A 27,485-nucleotide genomic window follows, 5' to 3' on the forward strand; every position below is an offset into this window, starting at 1 on the left:
TATCACCATACATAGTGTTAGTATGATAGATGGCTACAAACCTTGATATCACCATACACAGTGTTAGTATGATAGATGCCTACAAACCTTGATATCACCATACAGTGTTAGTATGATAGATGCCTACAAACCTTGATATCACCATACATAGTGTTAGTATGATAGATGCCTACAAACCTTGATATCACCATACATAGTGTTAGTATGATAGATGCCTACAAACCTTGATATCACCATACATAGTGTTAGTATGATAGATGGCTACAAACCTTGATATCGCCATACACAGTGTTAGTATGATAGATGCCTACAAACCTTGATATCACCATACATAGTGTTAGTATGATAGATGCTTACAAACCTTGATATCACCATACATAGTGTTAGTATGATAGATGCATACAAACCTTGATATCACCATACATAGTGTTAGTATGATAGATGCCTACAAACCTTGATATCACCATACATAGTGTTAGTATGATATATGCTTACAAACCTTGATATCACCATACATAGTGTTAGTATGATAGATGCATACAAACCTTGATATCACCATACATAGTGTTAGTATGATAGATGCCTACAAACCTTGATATCACCATACATAGTGTTAGTATGATAGATGCATACAAACCTTGATATCACCATACATAGTGTTAGTATGATAGATGCATACAAACCTTGATATCACCATACATAGTGTTAGTATGATAGATGCATACAAACCTTGATATCACCATACATAGTGTTAGTATGATAGATGCCTACAAACCTTGATATCACCATACATAGTGTTAGTATGATAGATGCCTACAAACCTTGATATCACCATACATAGTGTTAGTATGATAGATGCCTACAAACCTTGATATCACCATACACAGTGTTAGTATGATAGATGCCTACAAACCTTGATATCACCATACATAGTGTTAGTATGATAGATGCCTACAAACCTTGATATCACCATACGTAGTGTTAGTATGATAGATGCTTACAAACCTTGATATCACCATACATAGTGTTAGTATGATAGATGCTTACAAACCTTGATATCACCATACATAGTGTTAGTATGATAGATGCCTACAAACCTTGATATCACCATACATAGTGTTAGTATGATAGATGCCTACAAACCTTGATATCACCATACATAGTGTTAGTATGATAGATGCCTACAAACCTTGATATCACCATACACAGTGTTAGTATGATAGATGCTTACAAACCTTGATATCACCATACATAGTGTTAGTATGATAGATGCATACAAACCTTGATATCACCATACATAGTGTTAGTATGATAGATGCATACAAACCTTGATATCACCATACGTAGTGTTAGTATGATAGATGCCTACAAACCTTGATATCACCATACGTAGTGTTAGTATGATAGATGCATACACAAACCTTGATATCACCATACGTAGTGTTAGTATGATAGATGCCTACAAACCTTGATATCACCATACACAGTGTTAGTATGATAGATGCCTACAAACCTTGATATCACCATACATATTGTTAGTATGATAGATGCCTACAAACCTTGATATCACCATACATAGTGTTAGTATGATAGATGTTTACAAACCTTGATATCACCATACATAGTGTTAGTATGATAGATGTCTACAAACCTTGATATCACCATACATAGTGTTAGTATGATAGATGCCTACAAACCTTGATATCACCATACATCGTGTTAGTATGATAGATGCCTACAAACATTGATATCACCATACAGTGTTAGTATGATAGATGCCTACAAACATTGATATCACCATACATAGTGTTAGTATGATAGATGCCTACAAACCTTGATATCACCATACATAGTGTTAGTATGATAGATGCCTACAAACCTTGATATCACCATACATAGTGTTAGTATGATAGATGCCTACAAACCTTGATATCACCATACATAGTGTTAGTATGATAGATGCCTACAAACCTTGATATCACCATACATAGTGTTAGTATGATAGATGCCTACAAACCTTGATATCACCATACATAGTGTTAGTATGACAGATGCCTACAAACCTTGATATCACCATACACAGTGTTAGTATGATAGATGCCTACAAACCTTGATATCACCATACATAGTGTTAGTATGACAGATGCCTACAAACCTTGATATCACCATACACAGTGTTAGTATGATAGATGCCTACAAACCTTGATATCACCATACACAGTGTTAGTATGATAGATGCCTACAAACCTTGATATCACCATACATAGTGTTAGTATGATAGATGCCTACAAACCTTGATATCACCATACATAGTGTTAGTATGATAGATGCATACAAACCTTGATATCACCATACATAGTGTTAGTATGATAGATGCCTACAAACCTTGATATCACCATACATAGTGTTAGTATGATAGATGCCTACAAACCTTGATATCACCATACATAGTGTTAGTATGATAGATGCCTACAAACCTTGATATCACCATACATCGTGTTAGTATGATAGATGCCTACAAACCTTGATATCACCATACATCGTGTTAGTATGATAGATGCCTACAAACCTTGATATCACCATACATAGTGTTAGTATGATAGATGCCTACAAACCTTGATATCACCATACATAGTGTTAGTATGATAGATGCCTACAAACCTTGATATCACCATACATAGTGTTAGTATGATAGATGCCTACAAACCTTGATATCACCATACATAGTGTTAGTATGATAGATGCCTACAAACCTTGATATCACCATACATAGTGTTAGTATGACAGATGCCTACAAACCTTGATATCACCATACACAGTGTTAGTATGATAGATGCCTACAAACCTTGATATCACCATACACAGTGTTAGTATGATAGATGCCTACAAACCTTGATATCACCATACATAGTGTTAGTATGATAGATGCCTACAAACCTTGATATCACCATACATCGTGTTAGTATGATAGATGCCTACAAACCTTGATATCACCATACATCGTGTTAGTATGATAGATGCCTACAAACCTTGATATCACCATACATAGTGTTAGTATGATAGATGCCTACAAACCTTGATATCACCATACATAGTGTTAGTATGATAGATGCCTACAAACCTTGATATCACCATACATAGTGTTAGTATGATAGATGCCTACAAACCTTGATATCACCATACATAGTGTTAGTATGATAGATGCCTACAAACCTTGATATCACCATACATAGTGTTAGTATGATAGATGCCTACAAACCTTGATATCACCATACATAGTGTTAGTATGACAGATGCCTACAAACCTTGATATCACCATACACAGTGTTAGTATGATAGATGCCTACAAACCTTGATATCACCATACATAGTGTTAGTATGACAGATGCCTACAAACCTTGATATCACCATACACAGTGTTAGTATGATAGATGCCTACAAACCTTGATATCACCATACACAGTGTTAGTATGATAGATGCCTACAAACCTTGATATCACCATACATAGTGTTAGTATGATAGATGCCTACAAACCTTGATATCACCATACATAGTGTTAGTATGATAGATGCATACAAACCTTGATATCACCATACATAGTGTTAGTATGATAGATGCCTACAAACCTTGATATCACCATACATAGTGTTAGTATGATAGATGCCTACAAACCTTGATATCACCATACATAGTGTTAGTATGATAGATGCCTACAAACCTTGATATCACCATACATAGTGTTAGTATGATAGATGCCTACAAACCTTGATATCACCATACACAGTGTTAGTATGATAGATGCCTACAAACCTTGATATCACCATACACAGTGTTAGTATGATAGATGCCTACAAACCTTGATATCACCATACACAGTGTTAGTATGATAGATGCCTACAAACCTTGATATCACCATACACAGTGTTAGTATGATAGATGCCTACAAACCTTGATATCACCATACACAGTGTTAGTATGACAGATGCCTACAAACCTTGATATCACCATACACAGTGTTAGTATGATAGATGCCTACAAACCTTGATATCACCATACATAGTGTTAGTATGACAGATGCCTCCAAACCTTGATATCACCATACACAGTGTTAGTATGATAGATGCTTACAAACCTTGATATCACCATACATAGTGTTAGTATGATAGATGCCTACAAACCTTGATATCACCATACACAGTGTTAGTATGATAGATGCCTACAAACCTTGATATCACCATACACAGTGTTAGTATGATAGATGCCTACAAACCTTGATATCACCATACACAGTGTTAGTATGATAGATGCCTACAAACCTTGATATCACCATACATAGTGTTAGTATGATAGATGCCTACAAACCTTGATATCACCATACATAGTGTTAGTATGATAGATGCATACAAACCTTGATATCACCATACATAGTGTTAGTATGATAGATGCCTACAAACCTTGATATCACCATACATAGTGTTAGTATGATAGATGCCTACAAACCTTGATATCACCATACATAGTGTTAGTATGATAGATGCCTACAAACCTTGATATCACCATACATAGTGTTAGTATGATAGATGCCTACAAACCTTGATATCACCATACACAGTGTTAGTATGATAGATGCCTACAAACCTTGATATCACAATACATAGTGTTAGTATGATAGATGTCTACAAACCTTGATATCTCACAATTCTTTTTTTTTCATTTCTAGGTGTGATGGAAGATTTAAGTGTAAGTCTTGATTACACTACACAAACGGCTATAGTCAGAAAGCCTGGTGTTAACATGGCAAAACAATGGACTATTACTCTAAGCTAAGCACCCAGCTTGTTATAGGATGTTGTTCATTGTCACCGTATTGCAGCTGTGATTTTATTTTACATGTCTTCATTTCAATAACATTTTGTTTGTACTAAGAAATAAAAAGATTAATATGATATAAACCCTTTTAATACCATAAATAATTGCATTCAATGTATGAGGGTATGGCTTTACTGAGTTTCTATTTCGTTATCTTGCTGCAAATAATTATTCGTATGACTGGTACTTCTGTACATATTGTTATGATGGGGCAATGAGAGAGTCTTGTTTTTGAAACCCAAGCAAATTGTAATTTCGAATTTGACTTCATTGTTTAATTTTTTCATAGTTTAGTTATTTTAGTGTAGTACATGGGTTATGAAGGGTTTATTGGGAAATAATGAATATTATCCATATTCTCTTTATTGCAGTCTACTTTATCATTTAGTAAAATTGAAGTGATACCAAATTTATGAATACATTCAGAACAATAGCACTGTAGCATTATTTAATATTCACAATTTTGCTTTTACTTCTTTATTCTAACAATGAAAATTTAATCTTAACCTCAAGCTTTTGTATCATGTCATGAATTGATCCATGTGTCTGTGTTTTTATACAAGGTCAGTGATTGTGGTTATTCCTGCACAAACCATGCAAAGTATATTGACATTGTGAGGCATTTGAAAATAAAGGAAGCAATAAATGGGACCAACGTGAAATGTTACCTTCGTATTTATTGTAAAATATGGTTAAACATCCATTCTGACTAGTACCCCCGGTACATAATGAACCTAGAACAACGATGATCATAATGTCTCCAATCAGCGTACAGGGAACACCTCCTATGAGAGATCCAGTATATACGCATATTACCTTATAAAATCAAGAACCTGTCCACTTTTAGTCAATTTACAAATATCAATATCATAGTACTAATTACCCGGGTAGTCCCTCTTCGAAACAGTCCAAAAACAGGGACTTGTGGATTGACTGTTGTGCATGTGTGCGTTCGGACTATGTCTTAGACATGCCTGGACCAATTACATTCAAACTTCACACATACATAATATTATACATCTGCACATCAATTTGTTTTACGATCTGATTCAAGATGGCTGAATGGCGGCATTTTTGCACTGAAATCAATCATTCTGGGCATTTCACAACCGGATCTTGGCTCTTGCCTGTTTACAGATGGATTTTGCTCATACATTGGATGCACGTCATTTTGTTTTTCAGATCGGATTCAAAATATGGAATAAAATATATCTGGACAAGTACTTGTTTGATGATCTGATACAAGTTGACTGAATGTCAATCATTTTGATGTTAAAAATTCTTAATCAAGCATCAGCTTCTGGATCTCTGACATGTTTATGTTTCAACTATAAACAAAACTATATATATCTTAAATTTGATAACTAACAGAGACTTTCCCTTATAACCTTGTTAGATATTCGTAACAGTGAATAAAAAGTAAAAGTTCCCTGTAAATAAATTGTCAATCATTTTTATGTATCAGTGACAGTAAAGAAGTCGTCCTTCATCTGCTATCTGTATTTACTTGTACTTGTGATAAGCTCTAGTAATGTTTTTATCCAGGCACTAGTAATTGCAGCATCCTATTGGCTCGAATAGTATGTATCGACAACTCCCCTCGCCCCCCCCCCCCCGACAGAAATGCGTCCCATGACCCGTTCAGAAAAAGACAAGCTTTTTACCGGTAATCCACGAGCTACTTTATACTAGTAATTCTTTCTACCGTTGAGGGCGTGCACCTTTGAAAACGTTTTCAATGTGTTACCGCATCATGATTCAATCGCGGGAAAATGGACTCCCTAATGTTGGCTTGATTTAGGGGTTCTTTTTGTAGTATTCGCCAACTGGCTTTTGAGTCACATGGCGAGAAAAGACAACACGTATTGAATATATAATTTCCATATTTTTAGGAAAGTTTAATATATAAATAAGTTGGGACCGTTGCTCTCCAGTGTACTCTTTCATCAAAAATTGGCAAGATTCATTGTTCGATTCTTCAGTTATGTGAGTTTAAACTTTCGTATAATTAACTGAAAGCCCATTTGAGGACAAAATTTACAATTAAATTGTTTTGACATGAACAAACCTTGGCCTTGGTGGAGCATGCGCAGTAAAGTCGGAAAACGTTATAATTCTGGCTATCATTTTTTGTGCTGTATGTATAACTTTAAGATTTGACGGGTATGTATTTCTCCAAACTTCTAAACCACAGGTGATATGAGGCTGAATCAACGTTTTGTATAACAAAAGGAGAATATGCCGTGGGACATAATGTCTTAATTTTAAAAGAATACCCGTCTTTTTCCTAATAGTTTTATTGATCTTTGAAATGTGATTATCCCAGGTCAGATATTTATCAATTTCCACCCCTACGAAAGTTGCTGATTCAGTCTCATATACTACGTTGTTTTTTTATGGACAGGGCACCTCTTACTGTCACACACATACGCCTATCACTGATGATCATATATTTTGTTTTTGAACAATTGATAGTCAACTTATTTGCATCACACCAGTGTACAACACTGTTTAAATGTTTGTTAATAATACACAAATCAATATCTGACCCTGGTGAAAAAGAATGAAAAAAAGTCGTCAGCAAAGAGTCTAAAGTTAGAACAATTTGTAGAGTTTGGGAAATCATTAATGTATAAAAGAAATAAGGTCGGGCCAAGTACTGAACTTTGTTGTACACCACATGATATAAGAAGTTGCCCAGATGAAACACCATTTGAAAAAATGAATTGTGATCTATCTTCTAGATAACTTTTAAGCCACTTATTTGGAAGCCCGCGTATACCATAATGACCCATTTTTTCCAGCAAAATTGTATGATTAATAGTATCAAAAGCTTTTGTGAAATCGATAAATATTCCAATAGTTGGCTTGCCCTCGTCAATTTGAAGGAGTAGTGTGTTTATTAAATTGATTAGGGAAAGCTTAGTGCTGAATTTATTACAAAACCCGTATTGATGCTTGTAAAGAATTTTCTCTTTCTCCAAATAATGCAGTAGTTGTTTGTTAACTATTTTTTCTAGAACCTTGCTAATAAGGGGTAACACTGAGATTGGCCTATAGTTTCCGGGGATATTGTTTGGGCCTTTTTTGTAGATGGGCGTTACCTTTGCCATTTTTAATGCATTTGGAAAATGTCCCTGTAAAAATGATAAATTAAAAATGAAACAAAGTGGTTTACAAATGATATCAGCTCCATCTACAAGAAGTCGTGCCGGTAAACAGTCATAGCCTGATGAAACCGATAACACAAAAGCTAGCTATTAGACCAACGAAAAGGTGTAACAACTTGTATGTGTTCAGTGGCCATTTCTTTTTGAACTGCATCGTTTCTGATATCAGAATGTTTGGTAATGAACTGGATAAAATCTAAAAGTTATACCTTAATTGTTTAATTGTATTTTCACAAAATATGTATGATCATTGCTTTTTTCAATTACTACAATTTTTCCTTAATAATAACAACAATGGCCTTATTTCAGTTTTGTGTTTTGCATTCGGCCCTGCACAATTTTTTTCCAGAATTTGAGCTTAACAATTTGAAAAAAATGGCCACGTATAGTTCTAACTCTATCATCCCTGTTATAGTGTGTTCTGTTCACATAACATTGTCAAAAAAATCGACTGAATAATAATGTCCAAATACTAATCAACACCCTATAGTCTCGGATAGATGGATGGCTATGTGCGTGCGAGTCATATTTCAAACCCAGGATGAAGTAAACAGTACAAGGCTCGCTTTTGTGTGGTCCTGAATGTACTAACAGTACCGTGGTAGTGTGTTCATGTTGCAGTGTGGTCGTTATTCGAATTTAGGGTGTGATATTGTTATTAATTAATTTAATGAAAAGAAATATTATCGTTCATGATAATAACTATATATTATTAAATTTCCTGAACATACTAGTATCTTTTGCTGACTTTCCACCGCAGTTGCATTCGTACATTTATCGACTATGTCTGTGGTTTGGCGTGTGGCGGCGCTGTACTACAATCGGCTCTTTTTGTATGGTCCAGGCACGGTGGTTTCGATAAGCCCCCTGAAACATGCGTTTCGTCACTATCGTGGCAGCGAATTCTGCTATTTAACATAATAATTTCGGTCTGTACGATCTTGCATGTATTTTATGGGTTGAGGTATTGTTTAATTTCGAAAACCAGTTAGCCTGTTTAAGTTAACAGCAAAATAAATTTGCCTTTATTAAGTATGAACGATTATACAGTCTTTCAGCTAGGGGTGATGTAAATGGCTTGTGTGACTATGTTAAGTTTGAGTTATTCACATGGGAATCGAGAAACAAATACATTTTTCAAAGAGTCTCGGATTACGTAACATATATTGCGTACTTTAGTTATCGTTTGTCAAATTCTTCAGTACGTGAGTTGAATTTTGCTTGTGAGCCGACATATTTGTAGTGCCCTCCATGACATTGCATTATTAGAATAATATTAGGAATGGGAGCCATACTTCTAGTTTTTACGGAAACTGTACTAAATTGGGTTAACTTACAGTTGGCCTCGGTTGCACTATGGTCGTCGTCAAGTCCGTGTTCGAACTTCGTGCATACAACCTATTTTTAAGCGTGTAACGTGCGGTGTGAACCTGGTATCATAGTAACTTCCTATTGTTTCCTACTGTCCGTAATAGAGGACCATCAGACCAACCATGGACGTACTAACAAGTCCATGGAACAACGAAAGGGCGTGGGACCAATGTGCATATTGAGGTTTTTGGTGGTTTGCAGGAACAGATAAACGGATAGGACAAACAGTCTTGTGAGGATTTTGTACAAAGTGGTGTACTAATATTTTATCTTTTTATGCGTCGCCGCTAGTTAAAAACTGAAATCGGATTTAGTTGAAACCGTTACCCACCCATAAGTGTTGCATATGAAGAGATTACACTAACACCCGCACTAACCTGTCTCTTTTATATCGAACGATTGTTACACAGTGACATGGAATATCTTATGTTAAAATTTAATAAAAAAATCAAACTATACTTTCCAACTCTTTCTACTCCTCCACAATCATGTAATTTAACTTTTATCCTTGGTTACACATAGTGATTATTCTCCGAGTTATAATAATAAATATAAAAAGTATGTAAGGAAAATAACCCAAATTAAAAACAAATATAGTAAAAAATTAAATATATGAAATAAAAAAAAAATCCGCGCAGCACAATGCACCAGATTGTAATCACATTGGTAGTGACACGTTCCGTTCGATCCATAAATAAATAATACTTGTGTTTTCCAATGTTTTTAATAATATTTTCTTTTCTTATTTCGTCACATACGATGTATACACAATAAACAACTACTACTATATTTTAGTTTGTTCTTACCCTGGAAGGTACTAACGTTCTTACATAGGGTCTACAGTGTATAGTAAATTAATATATAAATAAAACAAAGACTAACACCCCTCGTACAGAATGGTAGTGTCCATATAAGAAGTTGTCACGAGTGCCAATCCAGGCACCATTCAACGATATAGCAAAAGTGAATACATTTCACATCGTTCAAATGCCAACGACTACATCGGAATTCGTCACGCATTCACGTAATACCCGGATTAAAAATAGAACCACAGAATCGCGAACCTAAAGCTAGCTCGGAGCACGAATTTAGTGAAAATAACCAATAATTCGTTCTACTATTCTAATAATATAAAGTTAGTTATTTATATTGTCGCTGGAAAGAAATAGCACGTAATAAAATATGGTATGGCGGTGATTATACAATATCACTTTCTTTTATGAATGTTATACTAGTGTATAATTCTGTTTACATTGGTTATATGGTTGAACGATCAGATCAGATTCGGGGGGGGGGTAGTTGCAAAAAATACTGACAGGGGTGTGTAGCTGGTTGTTTTAAACCCCCACCCCTTAATAAACTAAATAAAAATAAACTAGAATTGCCTACCCCTTTTCAGACAAAATGTGGATATTTGACACCCCTTTCCAGACACTAAGTATAAATGGTACGAAAGGAAAGGCAGGTGAACTCCCGGGGATGGACTTTGACGATCGAAATGAAGTTACAGAAAGAAAAAAATCGGCTTCATTCTCCTGATTGTTGGATTACTGAAGCTCTAGAGACAGTCTTTGGAAAATATGGACCCCTTTTTCGACAGCAATAATGAAAAAAGAATCCGCCTTTTCGGACAGACAGGGTAAAATAACATACCCATGTTCAGACAGAAGAGGGAGGGGAATGTGGTACGCATCATCATAAGTTTTCTTTTGTCTCGTGTGTGTACTTTTGTTTTATTATATTTAATGTCTTTTGACCACAGATAATGTAACAAAATATATTATTTAGTGTCAAATAAAATATACTATACTAAGTTGTAGGCTCGTTGCCGTATGTGTGAATCGTGCACGTGACTACTTTTTGCTGACGTCAGCCACTTTGTGAAGGTCCATTACATACATGTACGCCAATGTCAGTGAAAGAACTCACTTTTATATTGGAAACATACCAAGTATTTTCAGTTCACGGTTTAGTGACCCACTTCATGGGTCAACCATTTAAAATCACGGCATGGCTGACCATTTGTGACCAGTGCAACTTTTTTGTTTCTTGAATGCGTCAACATTTTTACCATGCAACATTTTGCATGTATTTTTTTCTCGCCGTGTCTAGCTTGCAATTTTTTTCAATAAATTTTCTGCTGTTCGTCAGACCATGAAATTATAAAAACACTATAGTTCCATGGTCAGACACGACGTCTGTTGGATTATCGAAAGTCTTGTTCGGAGTTTATAGTTCCATGGTATGAGACAAGAATGCTCACACAGAATGAATAAAGACATCGCGCCCACAGACTGCAATAGTACTCCTCGGCATTTAGTCGAAAACTACAATGGGGGAGGGGTAACGAAAGACAACTCAAGTGGCTGATAATTTATTTATTCAAAATATTTATTATTATTCATTCTAAATTAGATAAGTCTTGGGTCAACAATCCTTGTGTAATTCTAACAAATAACATCTCTTTGGCTCGTGGTCATGTTATATAATTTTATAATAAAAGATATTCAAAGTTGAAATATACACTGATTTACAATGTTATCATGTCGTCGGCTATGGTAAAAGCTCCGTGTTATGTACATAAAGTAGCTTTAGTTTTAGTCAAACACGTACGCCCGGGATGAACTAAAATTGATACATAAGGGGTGAACTGTGGGGGACGTTGGCAGAATTAGGAACATAATGCACACACAAAAATCGTGGAAAATTAAAAAGAAAATTATCACAAAACTAAATGACAGAAAACAAAAATCGTTAAAATTATTATTGAGATTATTGTACAGATGTATACGATACATTTATAATGAACCCAAAGGAGTGGTTCTGCTCTATAGAGACACAGACTGCACCCACATACTAGTAGTTGTCGAATGAAATTTGTGACGAATAATATAATACTTTTTTTCAGTTGTTCATAATCCAAATAAATTAGACTATTTGTATTTTGGTGAATTTAAAAACGTATTTGAACTGAACTGCAGTGTTTATAGACACTGAAAATACCTTTCAATAATTGTATGATCACCCCTCTTTGATAAATAGAATTGCCCAAAGGTCATTAAACTTGATAAACCTCGTTTTCGGTTTAACATGCCGAGTTTACCCTACTTCCTGCTTGCCCCCCTCCTGGCCCTTTTCAGTGGTCATCATCATTGATAACAGAGACATTACGGTCCATCCTGCTCTGCAAGCTTTTTGATATACAGGTTTAACACCTTTGGTAAGCGTGTGTATTATTTGTATTCGCGTCAAACACTGACGATCTATGATTCAAAACCCCAGGATGGGGACGCCAAGTTGATGTTCAAGGCGTCGTTTTGTGCATTCCCAGCATTGTTTTTTTTTCATAACCCGTCGTAATTTAATTGCCACACCCCGCCCATCCTATGTTAATTTTCCGTTGACCGACGCTCTCTGTTCAACAGATACTCGTTGTGTATCATTCCACCTCATCATGGCACCTAAAAGAGGAGTGTACAAATGCACCCAAGACTACGAGAAGATAAGGAAACAGTGTTTAGCCAAGGGTGAACTGTGGGAAGATCCCGAATTCCCAGCCAATGATGCATCCCTGTTTTACAGCCAGAGACCACCTAAACCATTTGAATGGAAGCGACCTAGTGTGAGTATAACTTGTGATTTCACATTTTACAGAAAATGCTATTTTTATATAAAGCCTGCATTTCATCGTCTACAGTAATGCATTTGGAATGTTACAATTAGATTCGTTCGCTAAAATTGCTTGACCTCTTTTGATTTTACACCCACGTCACAACACATGTCACTGGTACTGATTCCTATCACCAGTATCATGTGTTGTTGTAAATAATTACCCAGTACAAATTCTTTTAGCTAAAAATTATTCTGTCGTGATTATCAAGTTGTTCACCCCTAAGGTATGTGTGACATCATGGAGTGTATCCTTGTGTGAGGATTAAACCACAGTAACCATGATTAAACACCACGGACCATGTCCTTCGTAATTTGAGATTTTGCCCAGCATGTCATCTTCAAATAGCAGCTGGAACTCTATAGTATACACTGGCACATTGTTCATGTATTGGTGAATGTTATACCTACATTCTTTGTGAGTAAACTAAATCAATCGTAAATCTTTCTAAATAAAAACAAATATATGAATGTCAGACATGGTTCACCAACGTACATGGTGTGTCCCATTAAAATTTAGTTGCTCATTACAGTTGGGTGCAGTTGAGTTGTGATGTAGCATTGTCACACCCATCCCGGACACCCATACAGCCTTGTCAAAGCCACTGAGTTGATTATTAATGAAAACTGAAAATATTAATGATTTCATTAAAGGTGAGGTTAATGGTATTTATGCTGTGGTACAATTATAATGTATCTCAGGGCGTGGTCACACGTAATATAAATTCCTTTGTTTTAAACCAAACAAAAAGGGATGACATGAAAATGCAAGGGATGTTGTGACTTTATGCACAACTGTGTTATTTAATAGGATACCACAAAAATCATTTGTGAGTACAATTTTGTAAAGTTTAATTACAGTATGAGACATGCATTGTCTCAGTGTTTTGTGTTAATAGAGTTTTCTACCATTAAAAAAAATACTCAAAAATTCTTGAACTAAGGCAAGTGGGATTGGGTTACTGTATTGTTCAAAATTATAAAATAAAATAATACGGTCACTAAGTTTTTCACAAAACGATCTTAAAATTGATTAAAAATGCATGTTTAGAGTAGTTTACAATTGGTTTCTATGACATATCTCACAATTTTGTCTGGTGACTTTTCGTAAAAAAATCATGTGTGGAGTTTTGAATATTAGTATTAGTTATCCATGAAATATTGTGTTTACATGGATTCCTATGGGAAAAGTTAAATATTAGGCACTTTTTGGCATATTTTGCATATGATTTGTGGAAAATCCTTTCTTTATAAAAACGTTAAATATGAATGACTTGCATGTACATTTGTATCTGAATCATCACAGAACAATTTTAAATGATTTTTAATGAAATACCTTAAAATAAAAGTTTCATTCTTGCTTTATAAACAATGAGCTAAAAAAATAAAATGTGTTAAAAGGATGCTGTTTTAGTTAAAAAAGGGTATATTATAATTCGGTATCCTTTCCTGACTTTTCAACTCTCTGTTGAAAGTACTGGAGTGTCTAATTCTTTGGACAACATACCTACAATGTAACTGACTTCAAGGATAAACACAGCCTTTAAACTCATTGAGTGTTTATGGTTACAAAACTCAGTATATTTTAAGAGGCTCATTTAAATTCATGTCCTGCTGTTATTTCTTTTTACTCATCCACAATCTCAACATTTGATTGTGTATATATTGGTTAGGGGAACCTTGGAATGAAACTCATATCAGTGCATCATGGGAAATGTAATGGGAGACCCTTGTTAGCAGAGTATGCTAATATCTTGCATACACCATTGTTTGCCATGATGTTATTGTCACTAGCAGTTTGGATAAACACTAGATTTGAATAAACTTGTGATTGACAGTCGCTTGGGTGACTCCCATGGCTGTTTAAAAAATGTCTTCTTTTAGATGACTATTATGCTTAAAACTTGTCCAACTATTAAACTAACATCGAATTTATGTTCTTACTGATATTGATGGTTGTATGTGAAAGGAAAATTAAGTACTTCGCGTATTTTAATTTTCTGACCACCAGATAAAATGTGATTTGCATACTTATATCTGGTCAGCCATTTTTACTAATCCCCTCAGATGCCTGTTGAGTTTCTATTGAGATTTTTCTGTGAAGCCAAGGGAAATGTGAATAGTCTATTTATAAACATATGGGCAATGTAACTGTGTTCTAATCGTGTTGTAAATGGTGTTTTTTTTTTTTGAAGAAGAAGAAAACGGGATATGTTGAAGCACTGGAAGTCAACTTTGTTTTCACTCTGGATTAATAATATTCCAGTCTTGGCATACAATCAGTACTATGCTATTCATAGTTGTAAATTATTGAAAAATGATATGCTTTTGATCTTTTGATCATAAGGTGTGTTGCCGTACACTGATTCTGATCACACTATGATCACATTTCATATTCCCCTCAGGTCTGTGGTCCATTATATAGTAAAAAAAAAAAAGGGGGGGGGGGCAACCTTTTCACCACCAGTTCCCTCTTTTCATCATGAATTCACAGAATAGTCCTGTTTAGTTTGCACTTTCCTTCAAAAGATTGGAACAAAAATGCAAAATTTTTAAGTAAAAACTGAAAATTTACTTAAATTGGCAAATATAAGAAAAAAATTTCAGACAGATTTGGGCAAGAAAGTCTGTTAGTGAAAAGGTCAATAGGCACTCCAATACATCATGGAAACCTTCAATTGAAACGCTTGTCAATTGTATTTTCACATGACTACATGAAATGCATTGACATGTCCAAACATGACCTGTGTGTGACATGAAATATGACAGGTCACACAAATGTCAACTACAAGTATTCATGCTTTGTATTTAGGAAAATACTACAGTCCATTATCTTGCAGTTGTTGTAAATTGACTGCAGTCTGACATACAAATGTATCTCTTATGCTACAAAATGTAGTACTTTAGAAACCCCTCGATTCTAAATATAGTATCTTTCTCTTGCTGTGTAGTTAGCTTTTTTCGAGCTGGTACTTCGTGCTCGACGAATTGCTTAGATTTCAGACAAATAAAATGTTACCATACTTTTAAGGTATAGGTGCAATTATGTTGTTTTTGCTTTTTTATATTTACCAAGATAGACTGTGTTGGCTGCATACAATTGAATTTTTGGAGCTTTACTACAGAGAATATATTAAATACATATATATCAAAACACTTTAGGTATGTGTGATTGTTTGTGGTTTAATTAAAATGGCATTATTTGTGTTTTGGTTCTTTAGTTGGGAAGGGAGTTTTAAATATAAATTACTATTAGTGTTTAAGTTGAAAATTTCGTGCTATGTTTCTCACGAAATGAACATCTACGTTAACCCCTATCTGGTCCAGTCAATTTAAAAGTACACGAGGCTGGCAGAATTGTTAAATACTTGAGTAGACTTAAATATGTGGTTACCCCGTTTGTCACATTGTGACAAGAGAACCAAACAATAAAGTGGCAATAACTTAAACTTAACGATTACTGTTATGTATTGTTATTAATAGTAAATTATATGGAGATACTGACATCACGTTTCGTGGCCAAATTATGCTTTTCGTTTTTATGTTCAGACAAACAAAAATGCCTTTTTGCACTTTTTAAAGTAATTTATATTGCACGGTATGAAGCCAAGACTTTCTACATGTACAAAATGCAAAAACAACAAATGACCATGAAGCAACCTCTATGCCTTACCATCAAACACATTTATTTTATGTTAGCGTTTTACGATTGTTATTGAACTGGGAAGTTCGAATTACTAAATGAAGTACGGTACAGGACGACGAAGATGAAATATCCAAAAACCAACACATACCAAAAATTATATCTCACAAGTGAATATTCGTTGTGTTTTTTAAGTCGAACTGGACCGGAAGTAGGAATTTGTTAGTACTCTAAATATCCAAACATATTTTAGTATAAGGTAGTAAAAATTTAGATTAGCGTTTAGAAAAAGGTATTTCAGGTTTTGCATTTCTAGAATAGTGTATAAGAGAATTTTAATGCTTCTAATTATTTATCAAAAGATCACTGTTGTTAATATTATTGGAAATTGAAATAACTGTTTGATATAGACAGTTAGTTTAATTATAACATTCCAAGAATATCTCAATTTAATAATCGTGTCACGTCCCTTCTTTGGGCTCTCTATTCATTATTTTTCTAAGGGGGATGGCTTTTGACAACACCATTATTGTATGTTGTCCTGCATGTTTAAGTAGTAAAATGTATTCAATAGTTTCACTACATTATGGAGTCTTATGTTTACATACTGTAAAACACTTGACAAATAGATACATGCCATTTTATCCTATTTGACTGGATGCATGATTTTGCCAAAATTTTGATTTAGCTAAAGCATCAACAATCTCAATATGAGAATATTGAGAATATACTTTCTTTTAAATTGGCTATTAAATCTTGAATGAGTGAAATAACAATTTAGCTAAATTAGCTAAATATTTTACAGTATACAGTATAACTTGTGTTAGGAACTACCCAAAGACTTAGTTAAAATTGGTCAGAATATTTTTTTTAAGGTTCATCAACTCAGACAATTGACATAATTGTCAAAAAAATAATTTGATGGTTCTGTTTCAACAAAAACACATTTTTCAAAATTTGGCTTTTTCATAAAAATGTTAATTATTAATTTGGTCTTTATACATTGGCAAAGTTGCTAAAATATTGCTCTAATGGTGGGCACATATGACTGGTAGTCTTTATACACATGCCAAATCCTAATGTAGAGGCTGCATTTTGTACGAAATGGTCAATTTGTTGTTATTAACTAGCCTTGGAACCAAGTCAGGGACCTACAAACCCTAGGATGAATAGCAGAGATAAATGGTATTAAAAATATGTTTGCTTAATTAAAAATGGCATATTTAACGTTGAAAATTCATCAGAATCGACCATTTTTGTCAATTCTGATACTTGATTCTGTTTGTGCATGGACAGCTTACATTATATTATTGTATGTCCTGATGTGTACTGGGTATATTTACTGTAAACTGTTTATCTAAATTTTCGTGATTTTTATGGCATAAGTGAGGACAACATTTTGTGGCAAGACATCAACAAAGAAATCTTCACTGTATATCATTTTGCAATTTTCACTGTAATTTGTTTTGTGAATAAAAGTACAGTACATGTGTATATCACCTAGTATAAAGTCTGTTCCTGTTGAAATAAATTTTTTTTTGGAGTCCTGTCATAGGTCCTAAGATTTATGACAAAAAAAGATTGTCAACTAGGGGTTCCTTAGATTGTATAAAAATGCTTGTTCACCCTTGATTGTGCATGTCCATGTGAGAGTCTTGTATTTATCAGTGTTTGATCATGATCAAGTATTATGTCTGTCCCATAATATTCCTATCCCATAATTTCTACCATTGATAGCCAATCACAGGTGTTTTAATATTAATAATCACATGATTGCCAATAACCAATCAGATATTTGTGGTGGAGGTGTGTTCACAGCTACCTACAGTAAGGTATATTCTCCAAACAAAATCATTCACTTCCATATTGTTGAGGTTTAAAAACATGTAGTTGTCAACATTATTTAATGAATTCATTGTTTTTCATTGGATAATTTAAACAGATTCTACTTGTAATATTTGTAAAACAATCTTTGCTCACTAAATTGTCTTCAGTATTTACTATTCATATTAAATCATCATTCTAAGTAGAAACAAAATAAGCAACAGGACGTCACAGTGAGTTACATTTTCTGTATACCGGATGTTGAACAGATTATTACAGTAGTATATTTTTACGGCTATGTGTATTCAAACCAAGGATCTATGTTATAGTATTGGATTTCTTTTCATCTTTGCCACAATTTTCGATCCTTCTCTCCAGGGTTTATGCATCAACCAACACTATATCATACACACAGCACCGTCACATAAGTTGTATATACAAACTACAATGGAATCCATATGGATGTGTTCTGGGCACAGTGTTTCATCCAAGTTTTGATAAAAGAGAGGGAAATTCTCTCATCACTTGGAACAAAGTTGTTAAAAGTTTGTAAAATAAGGGCACTCCCTCATCCAGAATGTGTGTTTCATGCCAATTACTACAGTAATTACACACACAATATTAAAGTGTTATAGTAATATTTAATTACATACAAATGTTAGCTTACAGTAATTACTAATTATACAATGGTAACATTACAGCAGTTAGTAATCAGATGTGCAGTATCGTGTTCCAGTAATTACTGATTAGATTGTTATCCTTGCAGTACCAGTAATTGCTAATTAAACACAATATGGCATTGCTTTAATTACTAATTACATGCATAATATGTCAGCATTACAATAAAAATAATAAATTACATTTCAACTCACTACTTATTACTAATTACTCAAACAATGTTAGTGTTACATTAATTATTAATTACACACATATAGGTACATGTATTGAATGAGGTACCAATTATCCAATGGAAAAGATCATCTGGTTTGTTGGGATATGTAAAACAACTTTTACTGCGGAGGAATTTCTCAGTTATTTATGTCAGATGTGAAAAGGTCAAGGAAAATCAAGTCACGTTCATGAATCAGATACCTGGTGTATGACAACTTAGAAATTTAGTGATTATGAGTTTTCGTGCTTTAAACTTCTATATACTGTTAGAATAATGCTCTGTCCCAACCAGCTAATCTTCTGTTTAAATTATTATGATGATTGACTTTGTAATGATGTCAGTAGATAAATAACAATTATAGTCTCATTGAATGTATTTACTGAGAAAAACCGACATGACTTATCAGGGACTGCATCGAGAATTTAAACAATTTGGCTCTATATAGTGAACATTTTAGGTAATCTCTCCCTGTGTTTGATAGCTTCTTATGTTTTCCCTAATTCACAATGTAAAATATACATACCTATTTTCTTGAATATAAATAAATATATACCAAAAATCAATTATTTTTTTTATACTGACCATGGAAATACTTCTGTAATTTCTCTAAGCTCATTTTTAGCTCCGCTGTCGACTTTGTCGAGCGGAGCTAATCATATGAGTGATTGTCCGTTGTCGTCTGTCGTCGTCGTCCGTGTCAATGTTTTACTTTTTCGACTTCTTCTTGAAAACTACAAGCCTGAATGCTTTGATACTTGGTGTATATGTACCTTGGGTAGACCTCTCTCAGATTTGTTCATTTCATGATGATATCTTCAATTCTCTAATTTTGGTGAATATTTTTGTCATTTTTAGTAAAAAGTGATATTTTCGACTTCTTGTTGAAAACCGCAAGTGCAATTGCTTTGATATTACATATATAGGTACTACATGTGGACCTCTCTCAGATTTGTTCATTTTGTAATGATATCTTTAATTTTCTAATTTTGGTGAATATTTTTGTCATTTTTGGTAAAAAGTGATATTTTCGACTTCTTGTTGAAAACCGCAAGTCCAATTGCTTTGATATTACATATATAGGTACTACATGTGGACCTCTCTCAGATTTGTTCATTTTGTAATGATATCTTCAATTCTCTAATTTCGGTGAATATTTTTGTAATTTTTGGTAAAAAGTGATATTTTCGACTTCTTGTTGAAAACCGCAAGTCCAATTGCTTTGATATTACATATATAGGTACTACATGTGGACCTCTCTCAGATTTGTTCATTTTGTAATGATATCTTTAATTCTCTAATTTCGGTGAATATTTTTGTAATTTTTGGTAAAAAGTGATATTTTCGACTTCTTGTTGAAAACCGCAAGTCCAATTGCTTTGATATTACATATATAGGTACTACATGTGGACCTCTCTCAGATTTGTTCATTTCATAATGATATCTTTAATTCTCTAATTTTGATGAATATTTTTGTAATTTTTGGTAAAAAGTGATATTTTCGACTTCTTGTTGAAAACCGCAAGTCCAATTGCTTTGATATTACATATATAGGTACTACATGTGGACCTCTCTCAGATTTGTTCATTTCATAATGATATCTTTAATTCTCTAATTTTGATGAATATTTTTGTAATTTTTGGTAAAAAGTGATATTTTCGACTTCTTGTTGAAAACCGCAAGTCCAATTGCTTTGATATATTATACATATAGGTACTACATGTGGACCTCTCTCAGATTTGTTCATTTTCTAATGATATCTTTAATTCTCTAATTTCGGTGAATATTTTTGTAATTTTTGGTAAAAAGTGATATTTTCGACTTCTTGTTGAAAACCGCAAGTCCAATTGCTTTGATATTACATATATAGGTACTACATGTGGACCTCTCTCAGATTTGTTCATTTCATAATGATATCTTTAATTCTCTAATTTTGATGAATATTTTTGTAATTTTTGGTAAAAAGTGATATTTTCGACTTCTTGTTGAAAACCGCAAGTCCAATTGCTTTGATATATTATACATATAGGTACTACATGTGGACCTCTCTCAGATTTGTTCATTTTCTAATGATATCTTTAATTCTCTAATTTCGGTGAATATTTTTGTAATTTTTGGTAAAAAGTGATATTTTCGACTTCTTGTTGAAAACCGCAAGTCCAATTGCTTTGATATATTATACATATAGGTACTACATGTGGACCTCTCTCAGATTTGTTCATTTTCTAATGATATCTTCTGTTCTTTAATTGCCATGTGCATTGCTAACAGCGGAGCTATCTCAGCCGACAGGCTGCTTGTTAGTTTTATTTATAATACAGGCAATGCAACTACTATTAGGAGAAAGTAGACAAACTGTGGTAGCACTGATAATTTATTAATACTTCCACTAAAGGTAACTTACCAGTCACTTTGGATTATTCAAATTTTTGTTTTCCTCGCATAATTATCATTGATTATATTTAATGACCATATATGGTCATTTGTCCTAATTAAGGTGATCAAAATCAAACCAGCAGTTTCTGTCCTGGTATTCTTTGCTAATTTAAACCCGAATATTCATGAGCTGAAAGTTATGTACAGTCTTGTTTTTGCCAGCAGACAAGACTAACTGAAAACCCATTTTATGCAAAAAGTATGTAAATCGCTGATTTGCATTATAATATCTTGCTCCAATTTGAATAAAAACACTTATTTGCCAATATTAAAGAACTTGTCTCTGTTAAATCTAGGTCAGAAATTCTAGTCGGTGTCAGTGACTTTTTCAGAGTCACGTAATACGGTAATACTTTTTCCATGGCTGCATTCACATTATATACACTTATAAAATAAAATAATTAATAATTCATAACAACGTGACTACATAATTTTTCTGCATTTGCAATGCATAGTTTGGGATGTAAATTTCCATATTTTAATCTAACAATGTTAAACCATAGAAAAGTACGTTTTTCAAATTATTGAGGTAAAACAGCATGAATATAATTATAGTCACAGAAGTTTGTAAGACTTGAACGCACTGGCAAGTCTCTGACAGGACTTGATCCGCTCCCTAAACGTTGATCAATTATTTTTAATGCTTTTTTTTTTTTAACACAGAATGTCTGGTAGTTAAACTTTCTATAAATTTACTAGTTGAACCTGTTTTTATTCTGACAGGACAAATGTTCTTTTCAGAGTGACCTCATTAAAAGGTAATTTGTGAAATGTCAAGAGCTCTGCCTGTGACAAGGTAGCTCTTCAGCATCCTGAGTACCATCCCTAATATTCCATGATTATCATATGTGGATAACTATTGCAGATAGAGACATTCAACCAGAGCTTTATTGAAGACATTGAACACTCTAGATCTGATCATCATGTTTAATTACTGTGTATTTTCATGTGACCTATTGCATCTGAAACACTTTTGCAGATGTAAAGATGAAATCAGTTCTTGTAATAATGATGCCAGGGGATATAACATCTCTGATAGCTTGCTTATTATTCAATATTGTTGACTTGTGTGTGAACGTACCCCCAAAATATATGGCAAATATGTTCTAATATTGGCAATGGTATCTAATGTAGCTGCCCATCTTTGTAAGTTAAGAGTTCCTTAGGGCCCCCTCACCCATACAATGTAACTCTAATATTAACTAAACCTCTTCAGTGCCCCCCCTCACTTTGGGTCACTTTTTACCAAACGCTTCAACGTGGTATTAAGAGTTTGTTTTCAGGGGTGGGTGATACCAAGGTGGGAAATGGATGCACATATGGGGTTAATTCTTTGAATTGCAATATAGAGGGTTCAAGCTGAAATACAATATATAGTGTTTTCATGTTTCGTCTGATATTTCTGTGGTATTCTGCTGCTGTAAGTAATGCACGATTTGTTCCGAAATTCAGTATATTGTGTGTATTCCAGGGTTATTCGTTTTTTGCTAAAAACACCCCTATTTTTTTAGTGGCAGAGTCGAATAGTCTCACTCCCACTGGGAAATCTGCATTGTTGCTTGAATGTGAGTTAATTAAACACCTTTTCCAGACCGGCGAAAGAGTATACAACAGCCAATTTTAACAGCCTGTCACGTGATTTTAGTCTGAATGTCAACATGAAGAGGCTAGTCCATTTTACGCAGGAGTAATTGGGAGTAGAAAATGTGAGGGATAGTATCAACAGAGATGTGTATAGTGAAAAGTAATATCTATCCTTCATTTGCATCTCTGAGCATTTCTGTTTTAGTATATTGGTTTGAAAATGTTGAACTTGCATGATTTGCAATGTGTTTTTCTAATTGGGACTCCCCTATTGATCGAATCCCGGGTTTGAACGAGATCGGCACACCACGTGATTCGTTTGAATACAATGCTGATGGCAAACATGCCGTGTTACTGTAAAGGGGGTAATTATTCACTGTGTTTTAATTTAGCTTATTTCGCTGACTGGAAAAATGCGCTAAATTAAAACACAGTGAATATGTAAAATTTAGCATAGAACACATTATCTAAATGACGAAACCGTGAATTTAAAACCCACTGAATATGCCTGAAATGGTAAATCAGTGAAATTTAAACCCAGTGAAAATTAGTCATTTTACAGTACTGCGGTACTCCACTGACGGAATGACTTACTAGTACCGCATGCTACAACTTCGCTTGTGATGTTGCTTGTTAGCCATGGATTACATGAATCTTGATTACCAGTCAAATGTTGCTCATTTGACGTTGGTAATCTTTATTTGGAACTGAGTAACTTCCTGGTACTTCGTACTATGATAAAAATCAGTCAACATACATCAAGTTCTCTCAATCGTAGTATTCCATGTGATGTACACCTAATATGCCAAAAATGTTGCTGAACGATTTGAACTGAATAAAAATAGCAGACGAAAATTTGTTTACAAAATAAAAATACTTCGGTTGCCAATGAAAACCGGTAAAAAACAAGCAATATGTTTTCGGCTGTTATCATGGAAGGGACATGAACGTGAAGCTAACGTCTGTTTATAACTAAAACCGGGCACCTTATACGAGGTTCGCAAAATAACATGGCAGTCATTAGAAGTCACTTTATTTTATTGTTAGGACGTATTCAGCCGTTAAATGTATTATTTCCAACCGTTTTGCGATAGTATTTTCTAGATTGGAGGCAGCATTTACATTTTATTCAAAGTTCAAAGCTGCGTTGGGATTCCGTTGACAGTGGTAACAATGTCGGCGCCGGTGATCTCTTACCAGTGCGCAACGTAGCCACAATAAAAGGCATGATCATTTGGGCACTGCTATTACAAGACTTTGGCTGTTGCCATGGTAGCGGTGGGTCAGGATTGTTTTTCCAATTAGTGATGGTACGACCTGCCTGTCAAGTATGAACCGTGACAAAATCAGCCAAGCCAAAAAAAATCACAGAAGAGTTAAAAAGCCATTCTTGCTGAACAGTTACTCTAACTTCGGGGTCAACTTTCTCATTAATGAAAACAGATATCAAAAATTCAAATAGTAACTTTTTGCCCACACTCAAGCCGAGTACAATGAGCTATGTCTTAGGTGTTGTATCACAGGGAGTTGGACAAACTTATGTATTTTAATAAATTATTGAATAATAAAATGTTATATAACTTTTCTTTTACCCCCCTCCCCTTCCTGGTATCTATTTCAAGTATTTTTGTCAGGTTCAAATCGTTCACCAGCATTTTTGGCATGTTAGATGTACATCACATAGAATACTAGGATTGGGAGAACTTAATGTTTGTTGACCACCTGGAATCTGAGTTTTATAAATCTTGAAGGGCTCTCGGAAGATCCACCCGCTGTCTGGACCCGCAGTGAAATCTCCGATTAATATGGAGCCGCAACCATCAACATCGATATACCATGAGGTTTCTGTTGGCGACGTTGCGGCGTTACTCGGTTCCAAATAAAGATTACCAACGCCAAATTAGCAAAATTTAACCGGTAACCAAGACTCAGTCCATCCACGACAAGCAAGCAACATCACAAACGAGGTTGTAGTGTGCAGCTCACGAGTCAGCGACGACCGATTTCAACGAAAGTCATTCCGTCAGTGGAGTACTGCAGTTGCACGGCATGTTTGCCAATGCACAGATCTGTGGAGGAACTTTTAACTTCAACATCAACCGTGTATCGTAGTCGCCCAGTTTAAGTTCTGGTTCTGTCGTGGTCCCAACTAAAGGGCGACAGTCGTCGTGTCGCGTCCTGTTCAATATGGGACTCATAGCGACGTATACAACGCGTGTAAAATACATTGTTTATTTACATGAAATTCGAACACGCGCTGCGCTACGACCACCGCGCTTAAACATCCACGAGTTATTTATTCGGACAATGACTTAAATTAGACGTCTGATTATTTTATTTTCACACGTACAGCGACACGCGTTCTACACTGACAAGCGTTGCTAGGTCGCAGCACTGTCTTGGAGCATATTAATGGGCAATTGGGTTCCCCGATCTAAATTTCTATCCCGGTTTGTTGCACGTTCTTTTTTTAATATGAAATAATCAAATATGGGACATGTGTATAATAACAGAACCCCACACCCTCCCCGTGGCTTCGCTCGTGAAAGTACGGCAGCAGGATACACCGCATCACTCGTGAAAATAACTTCCATACGCAATGAAAGCCACGGGGAGGGTATCTGTCATAATACTTCATTATCACTGAAAACATTTTTCCCCTGAAATAAATTCCAGTGAATATGCCATTTCCCTCATACTCTATTGAGACACAGCGCAGTGAAAATTGGATTCACATGTAATGCTTGAAAACATGTCAGAAAAAATAAATTAAGTGAAATTCTACGTGACTTCATAATAGTTGGAAATGAACACATTACACCCGACCCTACCACTCTATATACAATGTAAACTACACCCCAAAACATCCTTTCACCCACAGTTACTACCGTGTTTCACCAGTGTATTCTATTTGACGTCAGGAGAAATTGAAATAAACAAATTAATTATAATTTCAGCCTCTAGTTGACCACTGATTAAATAAACTACCTCGTCTTTATGTCAACTTGCAGTTATTCGTTGCCTACACCAGTGACTTCAAAATATATGTTTCAATCCCAGGAATTTCACTCGCTGTTAATTGCATGGGAGTGGCAGTCTTTAATGAATTTCTATTGTCATGTCAATTTCTTGCGATTACTCGAACATTAAGCTGTAACCACATACCGCCTAGGTGCTGTAATTAAATCCTGGTGTAAGCACCATATGAACTATGAACAATGTATGTGAAGCCAGCTGTGGGGTATATTCAATCCTATAGATTTCTCATTGTTTGGTAACTATTTGCTGCAAATGCAACAAAAATCAATATAAAAAATATTACCCACACAGTATTCTACAGGTTACTTGTAATTATTGAGAGTTAGGGTTCAGGTAATGGATGAGACGTAAAGGGGTCTCAAGAACTCTTTCCTGTTTGTTCAGTGGTAATAATGACAAGCCTTAAAGCACTTGTATTTTCTAGTTGCATAGGGTACTTGACCTTTTATGTTGACACTTGTTTACATTGATAACTTGGCCACAGGCATAGAGAAATGTGTGTTTGTTCTTCACAATTCTCTTATTAAAGCAGCAATTGTTGTGTTCACGCACTGCTCCTTAAAACAGGGCTAAAAGGAAAAAACATTAGCCCATGAATGGGCTATGAAATACTAAGAACAGGTTAATTCTGATCCATTTTTCAGATCCCTAACACTGTATATAGGCTAATGAAGCATGTATGCGAGCGCTTAGCTTGCGCTAAGCAACTAAAACACCATTGTATTCAATGTCTATTTGAAAGATTTACTACTATATTCATAACTATTCATTTCGGTATGCCATTTCCAACATGACACTCAATGTGAGCACATCCAAAGACATTATTCTTGGGGGGAAAAATTGACTGAAGATGATGACTTTTTGTTATTCTGTAATCTGCACTTTCTGAATTAGCATTGTTTTATAACCATTGAACTAACATGTATTCCTTCCTAGTTACTGTACTGAGTAATCATAGTTAAAAATATTTCCATATTCTTAACAGGTTTG

General features: G+C 34.5%; 2 protein-coding genes across 3 annotated transcripts in view; both read left to right on the forward strand.

The window, feature by feature from the left end:
- LOC100373184 (neutral alpha-glucosidase AB-like) overlaps nucleotides 1–5,521 on the forward strand; it is a 35,429-nt gene extending 29,908 nt beyond the window's left edge. Inside the window, exon 25 of the mRNA XM_085493976.1 lies at nucleotides 4,722–5,521. Coding sequence (XP_085350102.1) covers nucleotides 4,722–4,828 — 107 coding nt within the window. The 3' untranslated portion in view covers nucleotides 4,829–5,521. The remainder of the gene's footprint in view (nucleotides 1–4,721) is intronic.
- Nucleotides 5,522–12,502: 6,981 nt separating this feature from the next.
- LOC102804728 (calpain-B-like) overlaps nucleotides 12,503–27,485 on the forward strand; it is a 50,731-nt gene continuing 35,748 nt past the window's right edge. For both annotated transcript variants that reach the window (XM_085493983.1, XM_085493991.1), the window contains exons 1-2: nucleotides 12,503–12,631; nucleotides 12,837–13,033. In XM_085493983.1, coding sequence (XP_085350109.1) covers nucleotides 12,866–13,033 — 168 coding nt within the window. In that variant the 5' untranslated portion in view covers nucleotides 12,503–12,631; nucleotides 12,837–12,865. The remainder of the gene's footprint in view (nucleotides 12,632–12,836; nucleotides 13,034–27,485) is intronic.

This window comes from Saccoglossus kowalevskii, chromosome 2 (genome assembly GCF_978046115.1).
Source record: "Saccoglossus kowalevskii chromosome 2, keSacKowa6.1, whole genome shotgun sequence".
NCBI lineage: Eukaryota > Metazoa > Hemichordata > Enteropneusta > Harrimaniidae > Saccoglossus > Saccoglossus kowalevskii.